The 11,533-nt window shown below is 40.9% G+C and overlaps 1 protein-coding gene across 1 annotated transcript in view; it reads left to right on the forward strand.

Moving 5' to 3' along the window:
* The window catches only part of STAT4 (signal transducer and activator of transcription 4), a 36,576-nt gene extending 26,963 nt beyond the window's left edge, over positions 1 to 9,613 (forward strand). Inside the window, exons 14-23 of the mRNA XM_032190208.1 lie at positions 309 to 392; positions 1,155 to 1,253; positions 2,174 to 2,309; positions 3,453 to 3,496; positions 4,295 to 4,389; positions 4,837 to 4,973; positions 5,477 to 5,668; positions 6,801 to 6,867; positions 7,384 to 7,492; positions 9,297 to 9,613. Of these exons, the coding sequence (XP_032046099.1) occupies positions 309 to 392; positions 1,155 to 1,253; positions 2,174 to 2,309; positions 3,453 to 3,496; positions 4,295 to 4,389; positions 4,837 to 4,973; positions 5,477 to 5,668; positions 6,801 to 6,867; positions 7,384 to 7,492; positions 9,297 to 9,323 (990 nt within the window). The 3' untranslated portion in view covers positions 9,324 to 9,613. The remainder of the gene's footprint in view (positions 1 to 308; positions 393 to 1,154; positions 1,254 to 2,173; positions 2,310 to 3,452; positions 3,497 to 4,294; positions 4,390 to 4,836; positions 4,974 to 5,476; positions 5,669 to 6,800; positions 6,868 to 7,383; positions 7,493 to 9,296) is intronic.
* The last annotated feature ends 1,920 nt before the right edge of the window (positions 9,614 to 11,533 follow it).

Genomic DNA, 11,533 nt, shown 5'->3' on the forward strand with positions numbered 1-11,533 from the left:
AACAACTTAAAAGCAGAAGTTAAAAATTTTAAGATATTGCTTTAACAATGTCTAGGGTTGTTGGATTTTTTTTTAGGGGGGTGTTGCGTTTTTTTTTTTTTTTTTTTTAAGATTTGTCTAAAAAAAAAAAAAAAACAGTTCTGGACTAGTTTGATATCACAGTTTAACAAAGGATTTCCTTCTTTTCCTGTCTCTACTTATAAATTTGATAAGTTTTCTTGCAGTGTTATGCAATCTCAGCAGTTTGCCAAGACAGTGTTAAATACCAAGCATGCATTTGCAGTTTTATAATTTACTTATTCTCTCAGGGCCCTCATATGGTGACGGAGGAGCTGCACTCCATCAGCTTTGAAACACAGGTCTGCCTGTATGGACTGACTATAAATTTAGAAGTGAGTATTCTTGACAGATTTTCTGTGGCAACAACAAAAATCACTTTCCATTTGCTACATATGAACAACTGTGTTGGGCATCCTAGGTGCTGTCTTCAGCAATAACCATAAGCAGATGCGAGATATCCAGCACTTCTGGACAGAGGCCTATACAGATCTGCAGCAACGTTTTAGCCATTCTGTTCAGAAGCTGAAATGCTGGCTCTCATGGCAATTTTGATATGCTATGAAAGACAATACATATTGCTATGCAAAAACTGTAGGATCCATTTAAGCCAGTGACAAAATCCACACAATATTCACTAGAAGGCACATCCCTCCATTAAATGTCATAAATTAACACGTTAGAGGGAGTCTATGATACCGACTTCAAGTTGTAGGCTGAGGACATCCCTGTGTGCCTAAAATGGACCTTCAGAACCAATTCTGGTGCTAACCACTGCCAGAAATCCCTTCTCTGGCTGCACGAAGCCATGCAGTCATTCCTCTGTATAGCTGTCATGCAGCTATGAGCTGAGCTTGCTGCCCAAGTCCAGCTAACCTGAGTGCTGACCACCTTCTGGAAGCCTACGTCTCACCTCAAACAGGCTAGGCAGACGTTTCCAACAGCTGGTCCTGCTCCACTATGCAGGTAGAGCCAGGCTAAGGAACAGTATTTGGGTTGGCAGGAGAATGAGAGGGGCCTGAATGAAAACAAAACCTAGCAGAGTGTTATCATTCTCCTCAGCAATATTTACCAACTGTGTTCGTTTTTCCCTCCAGACAAGCTCTTTGCCTGTGGTGATGATTTCCAACGTCAGCCAACTGCCCAATGCATGGGCTTCTATTATTTGGTACAATCTATCAACCAACGACCCTCAGGTAAGTCTTCAGTGTGCAAATACTGACTTCCTGCATTTCCGTGCTTCTGTTATTTGGTTGCCAAATGCTTTCATTACAAAAAAGGCTGTTTCCCCCTCTTAAACAGGCCTGATTTTCTTCACGTTCACTGTCGTCAACATCAAACTCCAACATTATTTGCTTTGTCTTTTGTTCCCTGCCCAGATATAAAACCACATGCCTCTTAGCCTTCATTTTCGTAGGCTAAAGCAGTAATTCATAAACTGAGGAAAGGTGCTCACCCTTCTCCACAACTTTTCCACTTGGAATTGGCCATTCTTGAATGCTGATGATTAAAACTGCACGTAGCGCAAAATAATTCTGCTATATAACTCAAAACCATTGAAGTAGACATATGGTTGGATCTATGATGCAATTAAATGCTGCTTTCCCTCATGCATTTTATAGGAGCCAGTGCTTTATATGGAGAAGATCCTAAGAGTCAGATAGCACCTTTCTGGTAGCCTTAATGCTGAGCAAAAGCAGAATCATTATTTCTCTGCCTCCTGCCAGCTCAGCATATATTTGAGTTTCAGTTGCTGTTACTGCATTTGCAGATTGTAGAACATACTATCTGCATTTATCGGATAGGCTTTACACACATTTTCACTGCCTTGACATACATCACTATCAGAAGCAGAGCCGGGTATCTTATCACCCAAGGCAGGCACACTGACAGCCACTCTCTCCGAGTCTCCCCTGACATCTCTGCCAGGCGACTGAGCAGAACTTACTGGGGGGCTGCAGGTGGGATGCCCAGGGCATATATGTCCCAAATTATTCTGCTCCCCCCTATCCTCTGGACTCAGCTTAAGTACTTACTGCTTTTACTGCTTTCTTTTAAAGCCTGTAGTGTCTTTCATAGTTGCTAACTGTCTAACGAAGCATGAATTCTCTTGCAGAATTTATCTTTCTTTAACAATCCCCCTGCTGCCACTTTAAGTCAGCTCTTAGAAGTGCTGAGCTGGCAGTTTTCATCTTATGTTGGCCGCGGACTCAATTCTGAGCAGCTCAACATGCTGGCCGAGAAACTTATGGGTAAGTTTGCAGAAACATACATTTTATTTGTTTGGGCACTCTTATATTTGATAGTCAGGACTTTAAGCATGACCTCCACTTCCACTGCTGACTTCAGAAATGCCACTGTAACACTGTTTTTTCTTTAAAGAAAAGCACACGTCAGCATATTCTTACCACAAAGCGATTCAGCTTCTGAACTTGTAGGCTGCTGAGCTGAAGAAAGAGGGCATCAGAGTCACACTCAACATTATTTTGTTCCTTAGCAAGTAATTGTTATCTCTAGCATCAGAGATCAACAATCTTTTTGCTTGCTGGTGGGATTTTGGCTTAGTTCGCTTTTTGTTGTAGTTCTCATGGTTGTTTTTAAAAGTACCTGTCCTCTGGGGCTTGTTTAGTTCTGGGATCCATGCTTCACTGATAAAAGCACAGAAAAAAAGGCTCTGCATGACTGAAAGTTCAGCAAGATGAGCAAATGACCACTTCGATCTGACTGTCATCCAGAAGGGAAAGGCCTTACGGAAGGCTGGCAGAATGAAGAAAGCATCATCTGTTTCTGGAGAATAAATAATTATAACGTGTATTGTAACCTGCAAGAAACTCCAAGTGAGGGTGTAACAATACCTCTGCTGTCAGGCAAGAGCTAAAGCATCTGTGTCAAAGACTGGGGACAATCTTTACTTTTTACTGCTTTCAAAGCTGGGAAGCAACAGCTGGCTTTCTTTGGTAACATGCACTTTTTCTAATGCTTTCTTGGAGATTTCTTGGTTAGTGAAGTTGAAAGATGCCATTGTAAATCAGTAAGAATCAAAAAAATAAATAAAAATCAAATCATATTAAAACATCAAGATAGGGTGAAGACCAAGAGAAGTAAAACTGAAAACTGAAACTGAGCGCGCACTGCAGGAACAGAGGCCCAGATGGCTTTAGGCAAAGACTCCCCCCAGGCTACCACGAGCAGGCACTTCAAAAGGATCCACAAAGCTGAGCTAGCAGCTGAACGCTCTCTCCATGCACACAGTCCCTCACCAAGCCTCTCTCAATCCCTCTCCAGGGCTGGATGAGCTGTACTATTTTTCAACTATACAGACGTCAAAAAATACCTTCTTAAGAACTCCAGAAATACAGACTCAATTTTATTTATTTTGCTTCTAGGGCAACAAGTCAGTTACAATGATTACCAGCTGTCCTGGGCGAAGTTCTGCAAGGTACGGTTCTGAAAGTAAAGCACAGACTCTGCTTGAACACCTGCACACCTACCTGTGCCACTGATCCCAGCGATGAGGTTCCCACTTACCATTTGCGGGACTTCTAGCCCAGCACAATCCTATTAAATCTAGAAGTTTAACAATTAAAACAGTATTTCCTGAAGTTTAAAGCTGGCACTTGATTTATCTTTATTTAGATCTATTTAGACACATTGCTGCAAGTACCAGAAACTGTCATTATAGTCAAGAATGCCCTATATATTTCTGTAAGTGATCAATAGATTGGACTATTATAGTATAGAGTAAATTTTCATAAAGCATACAGTATGTTTTGTTCTATATGCTCTGTTGTGACCTAAATAATTTTAAGTCTGTATAATATATCCAAAATATTCAGTAACTTTGATCAGGAACAAAAGAATTGAAAAAGAAAGGCAAATCCATTTTGTTCATATTAACCACATTATTTAAACACAACTAGAACTTTGCAAGTATGTTCAACTTTCTCCTCATCATTTCTCTCAAAATGTAATTTCATAATGAAAAAGAAACTGAGCATGCTTTTTCTTTAAAAATGAACAAAGAGGCACTTCCAATGCTTATCTTAAAAAAAAAAAAAAAAAAAAAAAAAAAAAAAGTTTTTACATTAGGTCAAAAGAGGGAGTCTCAAAGCAGCAACTCAAATTTGCCACAAAGAGAAACTAGAATATCTTTAAGAATCTGAGATAGCTGTATCATGTTGATGAGCTGTAACAATACGCTCACAATGCTCTTCTTTTCTCATCTGTTTTCCATTAGGAACATTTACCTGGGAAGTCTTTTACCTTTTGGGTTTGGCTTGAAGCTATACTGGACTTAATTAAAAAACACATTCTTCCTCTTTGGATCGATGGGTGAGCAACACAGAAACAGCTTGGTATACATTGATCTCTCCCTGCTTTATCTTTTTTCTTTACTAACCTCACTTCTAGCTAGAGAATTTGCAGAGTTGAATACTGCTGTCTCCCTCTTCCCATTTATAACTTTTCAAAATTTCTGCCAAAAGGGAACACCGTTGAATCTTCCAAAAATGCAGCTTTTGATCTATTTATCAGTTCTGTCAGTGTACAGTCAAGTGCTGTGACGAATTTCATCACATTTCATAGTACTGAGAGCTCAATGCCACACTCCACAAGTAATTCACGTGAAGCTTTTGTGATATTTTCAAGACCTTACAGCTTTTGTAACCAGGCTTTGAACACCTGCCTCAACTCCTGTATGAAGTTTGGCCAAATGCAGCACACAGAATGAAGTCTATCATTTTTGCAAAAGTAAAACCATGATTTCCTGTCACACTATAGGTACGTAATGGGCTTTGTAAGCAAAGAGAAGGAACGAATTTTGCTCAAAGACAAGACACCAGGAACATTTTTATTAAGGTTTAGTGAAAGCAATCTGGGCGGAATTACCTTTACTTGGGTGGATCAGTTAGAAAATGGTAAGTACAATTAAAAATAAATAAATAAATAAATAAATAAATAATAATAATAATAATAATAATAATAATAATAATAATAATAATAATAATAATAATAATAATAATAATAATAATAATAATAATAATGTAGAGTTCAAAATCTGCAATACACCTGTAAAACAATAGCCATGGTTTCTTTGGTTTAAAAGTAAGGTTCATGTGTATCATGTCTTTGTTCGGTTTGGGGCAAGACAGCAGTATCATATTTACTACAACACAAACTAAAACTCTGAAACTCTTCCTCTCAGTTTTTTAAATTAACACAGGTAAGCTCGTTAGGAGATGTACCTGCTTTCTGCAGGCTTTAAGTTCGTTCCCACACGTGCAGAAAGTGTAACTTGAAAGACACTAACATAAAGGTAAAACCCAGGCCAGAGTAAATCGCAAAAGAAAGGCAAGAAGTGCTCCAGTAGAGATGTTGATCCAGCCACTCACCAGCTGCTACACACCTTTGTGTTTTACAGGAGAGGTAACCTTCCACTCGGTGGAGCCCTACAACAAAGGCCGCTTAGCTGCACTGCCCTTTGCCGACATACTGCGAGATTACAAAGTTATTATGGCAGACAACGTTCCCGAAAACCCTCTCAAGTATCTGTACCCAGACATTCCCAAAGATAAGGCCTTTGGCAAACACTACAGCTGTCAGCCGAATGAAGGTTGGGCTCTGTTTCTGTACTTACCCCTTCCGAAAAGCAGCTTCAGGGTCAAGAGGCAATTCAAGGAATTTGGGGAGAGGAAGAAGGGAACAGACTTCCTTCAATAAGCATCCTCAAGAGAACCGTTTTAATCCACGTCTGTCATTTAGACAGCTTCACCTTGCAAATATAGCTGTGGTCTTAGAGGCTAAACTAAAAACATTTAAAAGAAGCGAAGAAATAGATCTCGAGTTAGGATTTTTTTTTCCTGACCAACACATTGCAAAATTCAGTACATGCATGTTCAAAGGAGATGAAATTGAAAAGCTCATCAGCTTCATAATTGTGTGACACTGTAGCATGCTTTCTCCTCAATTTCAAGGCATTCTGTGTTTTCCAAACAGCTTGGGAGACCTGCTTTAATTCCACAACGAGACAGCAGTAATAACCCCTGGCAACTGCAGTAGAAAACACAAAAAAAGCTAGATAAGATTAGCTCCAAATATGTACTTGCTCTTGTTTGGGTTATGAGTCAGGCCATTTCTAGATCAAGCTTGCTCTCTCTCAAAAAAACCCTGTTTTTTCTAGATTATATACATTCCCCTGAACTTTCATTATAAAGCAATACAAGCCCATTTGAATCCAAATCCTTACACTTTTCAAAAGATACCTGGAACCAGCAAATGCTTTTCCTCTTCATTTTACTGCAGTGGATTTTGCCTAATGCTCCAGTCCTCTGAAAAATTACGTGTGCGTTTAATTTCAAGCCAGAGACACCTCCGAAGCTGTGTCTAGAGACAGGGCTCCACGCAAGCATTTGCAGCACCGAGATCCCGAGGCTCAGAAGTACAAAGCTTTTGGAGTCACAGCACAGGCCCTGTGGCAGCCCTGAGCAGCTCCCATTCATCAGCTGCTGTATTACACTTGGGGAGGGTGGTGTAGATTATTTCCCATCATGGGAACACAGCCAGTTATGTGACTAAGACCTGAACCCAAACACTAATCTCAGGAATTTCCCTGATTTTATGGCTGCTTATTTAATCATAAACATGGTCATTTCTCTTTTAATATACTATGGTCTGCAACATAACCAATTTTAAAGAAATAACAGCGTTAGTAGGCAACATCTAATCTCTCTAATATTGATTTTTAGTCTCAAAGCCCTCAGACGGTGGAGTGAAAGGTTACGTTCCTTCTGTATTTATCCCAGTCTCCAAAATGTGAGTAACCTTGTAAGATGTATTACTCTTTTGTGTGCTTTTCACTACACCTACATCCTGTTTCAAACTTTTCCCTGGCTCCCTCCCGCCAGTCAAAATAGTTCAGGACAGCAAGGCATTGTAAGTTTTTGTTTGGCCAAGGACTGCTAAAGACAAGGGAAGTGAAGAGCTTCACTCCCAGAGCGCTTTTCCTGTGCATGGAGCCAAACGTGTAAAAACTGAATGCAGACTTTATGGTATGCTGCTCTACATCATCTTCCACTCTCCCCTTTTTCTGCCCAGCCACTGATATTACAGAGTCAAGATTAACCTCTCCCTTCCTTTGGCCCTATTCCCTACGTTTTTAAACATACACCAGGTCCTTGGCGTATGCTCACAGCAAGCCTAATAAGCACAGGCTTAACTGCCTCAATTAAGCATTCAACATGAGTGATCCACCATGCTCCACAGCAATCTTCCATCAAATTGGTGGGATTTACATTACTTTTAATGTCATTTTCTATTTTTTTTTTTAAGCTTAAATGATTCTACAGATCCACATTCTCCATCAGATCTTCTTCCTATGTCTCCGAGCGTTTATGCGGTGCTGAGAGAACACCTGAGTCCCACAGTGATCGAGACTGCTGTACGTTGCAAACATTTCCACTCCTAAGTTACTGCTAAGCAAACAGGGTGTATACAACACAGGTGCCGGTTGTAAAGTGGCTGCTGTACCATTAGGAAAACGCTTGAGCTCTTTCAGCAGTTGCTGCGTTGTGTTCTGAAACGGTGCTGCAGACATCTCCTACTCGAGCAGGGATGGGATGCTGCAGATACTTGGAAGCATTGCTTCAGATGAAATTATCAAACTCACAGGCCAGCGAACCCTGAGTGCCAAAATTCAGAGGTCTCAGGGTTCTCGCACAAATGAAGCCAAATGCAGATGGACTACAGTAATTTTGTAGATAACACAAAGGACACGACTTCCTCAGGAAAGCCGCACAGGGAGCACACACATTTCTGACCCTTCAGACTCACACAACTCCTCAGCACTTTTGATATCTGGTACCAGGATGAGAAAATTAAAAAGTCAACTCACATTTTTAAAAGATAAAACTCATATTCATTAAGACTACAGAGGCAGATTGGTAAAATACTGTATCGATCACAGCACGGTCTGTTAAAAATATTCTCCACTTTTTCCTAACAAGTAGAAATGTTGTTCAGAGCTCTGCGCTTCCAAAGATCAGTTCAGCTTTCAAACTATAAAGTCAAAATCATGTGGCTTAGAGTAGTGCTGATTTTTCCGCACTGGGGATTTGTCCAGCAGAATTCTATCAGGAAACGCAGCAGTGGTTTGGCTTTAACCACTTTAAAAGAAAACATCCTTTCAAAAAAAAAAAAAAAAAAAAAAAAAAAAAAAAAGCTTTTAGTTTCCTACATATTTGATGATTTATGATCTTAAAATGATTGTGTCCTTAAAAGCCTGTCTACTCCCCTCTGAATGACTCCCTGTAAACTCTCCTCCTCATCTACAAACCAAACAAAAATAAAACAGATTCTTGGCTGTCTGGAAGCGTGGTGAAATTTCACATACCAAGAGAGGAATTCTTTAAAATAGACCAAGCCGAAAAGCTGATCGAGAGCAAAATATTCTCCTTTGCTTCTTCAACATTTTTCTGGTAGTGCTCATGACAAACTGATTCTTCAGCTAAAACTGAAGTAGTAGTCTGAATGAAAATTCTGGGTTAAAAGCTCCCATACTCACTCATCTGCCATTTATTTTCATGTATATTTAAAACAGTTTTGACCTTCCGAATTGCGTTTGTGAACTACGTGTGTATTTGCATTTCCCCGTTTCTGGGGTGAAAAGAAAAGTTGGCTTCACTTTTGTTTAACATCACGTTCAAAACATTTGTGGTTTCTTTTTAGCACGCACAACAATTCTCAAACCAGCTCTGTCCAGAGCTTCCAAACCAGCTGTGATTGTCACCATATTCTGGGGCCACAACCACACAAAAAAATTACACAATGAGTTGGGAGAGTCAAGTAAAATCACGTTGCAGTTTTTAAGGGTACTAGAGAAGTAGTTCGGTGAACTGCTAGATGGTAGGTGGATTTCTGGAGGCTCTTGCTAGACATGTGCTCAAGTTCTGCTAGAAATTAGGGCAGAAAATAGTTTTGGAAGATTTTAACATTCCTGATTTCCCTTTTCCACTCTATTTACCCTCCTAAATGAGAACGGGCATGATATGGAGGTTTTTTTCTTTATTCCTACAAATTCACAAAACATAATCTACCCACACGAAGAGCTGGCACTATACTGAAGTCCAGGAAGCAAGGTTATCAAAGGAGCCGGAGCAGGTTTGCTTTGCAGTTGTTTTTGAATGAACAGCAGTAATTGCCTTAAGACTGATCTTTTCCTTTTTTATTTTTTTTTTTCCTTCCAGCTGAGTTCTCCTTACTCAACTGACTGAACTCCACATACTGGAATCTTGTGGACACTGGATGGGTTAAAAGTCTCGAAAATATTTTCTTCATCATCTTTGTAAACCAGCATTTCCTGGAAACCATTATAATGCTGTCCTCACTGATAAAAGGCCAAATCCTTTCTGGACTGTGGGTCATTTGACTCTGGTTGGGTGCAGCAGGCATAAATACTTGCAGAATTACTGGCCTTAGAATTGCTGTAAATATGACAGTGTAAGAACAGAACTTTTTGCTTCTGATAACAGCATATAAGGACAAATAAAGACTTTAAGGCGTTTGGAGAAATCAGTTTTTATTACATGAAATAGTAACCATCTTTCTGTATGCCCTTGGTTTAGCTTCTATTTTTAATTTAAGATTCTCATCCCTCTGAGTTCAATTGTCCCGTAGGTATCCAGGGGTTCTTTTTTCCCAATGATGAACTACCTCGAGCATAGGTTTTTATCTGCCACTGCAGCAGAAGCTGTGGGAGAGAGGAAGGCAAGACTAGGAAGAGAAGGGAGTTCTATGAGGAGATCAGACATAAAACTTGTGGTGACAAATGGCTCTGTCTTCATTTTTGCAGCTGGAAGACAGGGTTAGTAAAATCTGTCACTGTTTTCGGGGGGAAGTAAATCTGTGTGCAGTACTTACTCTTGTACCTGGGCGCTATCAGAAAGCCTACAAACTAGAAGTGCTGATCTGACACACGGTTTGGACACTATCTGGTAAATGCAGACTGGGAGGCAGTTTTAAGAAGTAATTACTGAAGAGCTGCAACATCTTCTGACCACTGGGCACGTTGTGACACATGACAATGTTACATGCCTGTTGGAAACTCACCTAGTAAGCAGAATAACTGGTTTTATACTGCCTTTCTATTTTATTTTATTTGCTTCAGGCATAGATTAATGCTTGCTTGTTTGAGGTTTTTGTTTTTCTTTTCCCCCAATACTATCCCTAAAAACCGTTAATGGAATAATAAACTGGCGATTCCAAGGCCACCGTCTTTCATGTGTGTAGCCTCATTAAGATCTAATTCTTGTGTGCAGAGTAAATGGTTAACGCAGTTCTTAAAACACACAAACAATTATGTATTTGCACTTTATACTCTTCTTGAGCATGTACTCAAGAGTATTTATACTCTTCTTGGCACAAATCAGATAACCAGGGTGAAAAGATGGAGTCAGTTAGACCCAGATTTCGCTTTCATTTCTCTACTTCGCTCACCCCCTTCACCCACAGTATTGATGTTAATTAGCAGCATCGCTGTTAGAACAGAAACAGATTATTCCATGCATCACCCAAATACTGCATTGGACTGACTTTAAATTAACAAACGCCTCTCTGTAGCTGACTAATCTGAGCTGATTCAAAGCTAGCTGCAGATAGGAAGTCCTATTTTCTCAGAAAGCATCGTGTATAAATGATTTTCCAAAACGATTGTGTATATACATCTAATAAGATCTGTAATTTATATGACCAGTATGAATAAAGAGAGATTTTGGCTTAAAGTCGCATCCCTGGAATTCTTCAAGATACAAGAGGGAGTCTTCTTGCGCTAACACAGCCTTAAGAAACAGCAACTTGGTCTTGCATTTTCTTCACGCCTGTTTGTTCCAACCCATTTTCACCATCAGAATAGAAACAAAATGACAAATGGCTCCTGCCCACCCCAAGCTCAAGAGGAACATGATGAAGGAAACAAGCCCGGGAATGTTTCTCTCTCCTTTGCCCCCGCTCCCCATGAAATCCAACTTAAATAGTTGGATGTTCTTGGCTTGAACATCGAGTTTTTTGTGTTGCTGGACGGGACTGTGAAACAGGGCTTGGCGCTAGTTTTTATTATCCTTTTAAAAACGCGGTTAGCACAGGGCGGGTTAACAATTAACGGGACGGCGCCTCAGCTGCGGGCTGCGCCGCAGAAGCAGGTCACTTCATGTGAAACCAGCAGCTGTGGCAGCAGCGCGACTTTTGTCCTTCAGGCGCTGTGAGGTGAGGGCTCTGCCTCGGTAAAAGGAGGAATTAGAGGAGGGGGCTCCCCGCTGACGGCCCCCTGAGGCGCGGCCGTGCCCCAAGATGGCCGCCCGGGGGCGCGCGGGCGGGGGCGGGGGCGCGCGCGGCGCTTTCGGTTTCGCCTGCCGGGCGCCGGCCACCTTTCCGCGAAGTCACGTGGGGGCGGCGCCGGGCCGCGCCTGCGCGCTGCGCCTCCGCTCCT

Source organism: Aythya fuligula, chromosome 6 (assembly GCF_009819795.1).
Source record: "Aythya fuligula isolate bAytFul2 chromosome 6, bAytFul2.pri, whole genome shotgun sequence".
NCBI classification, from domain to species: domain Eukaryota; kingdom Metazoa; phylum Chordata; class Aves; order Anseriformes; family Anatidae; genus Aythya; species Aythya fuligula.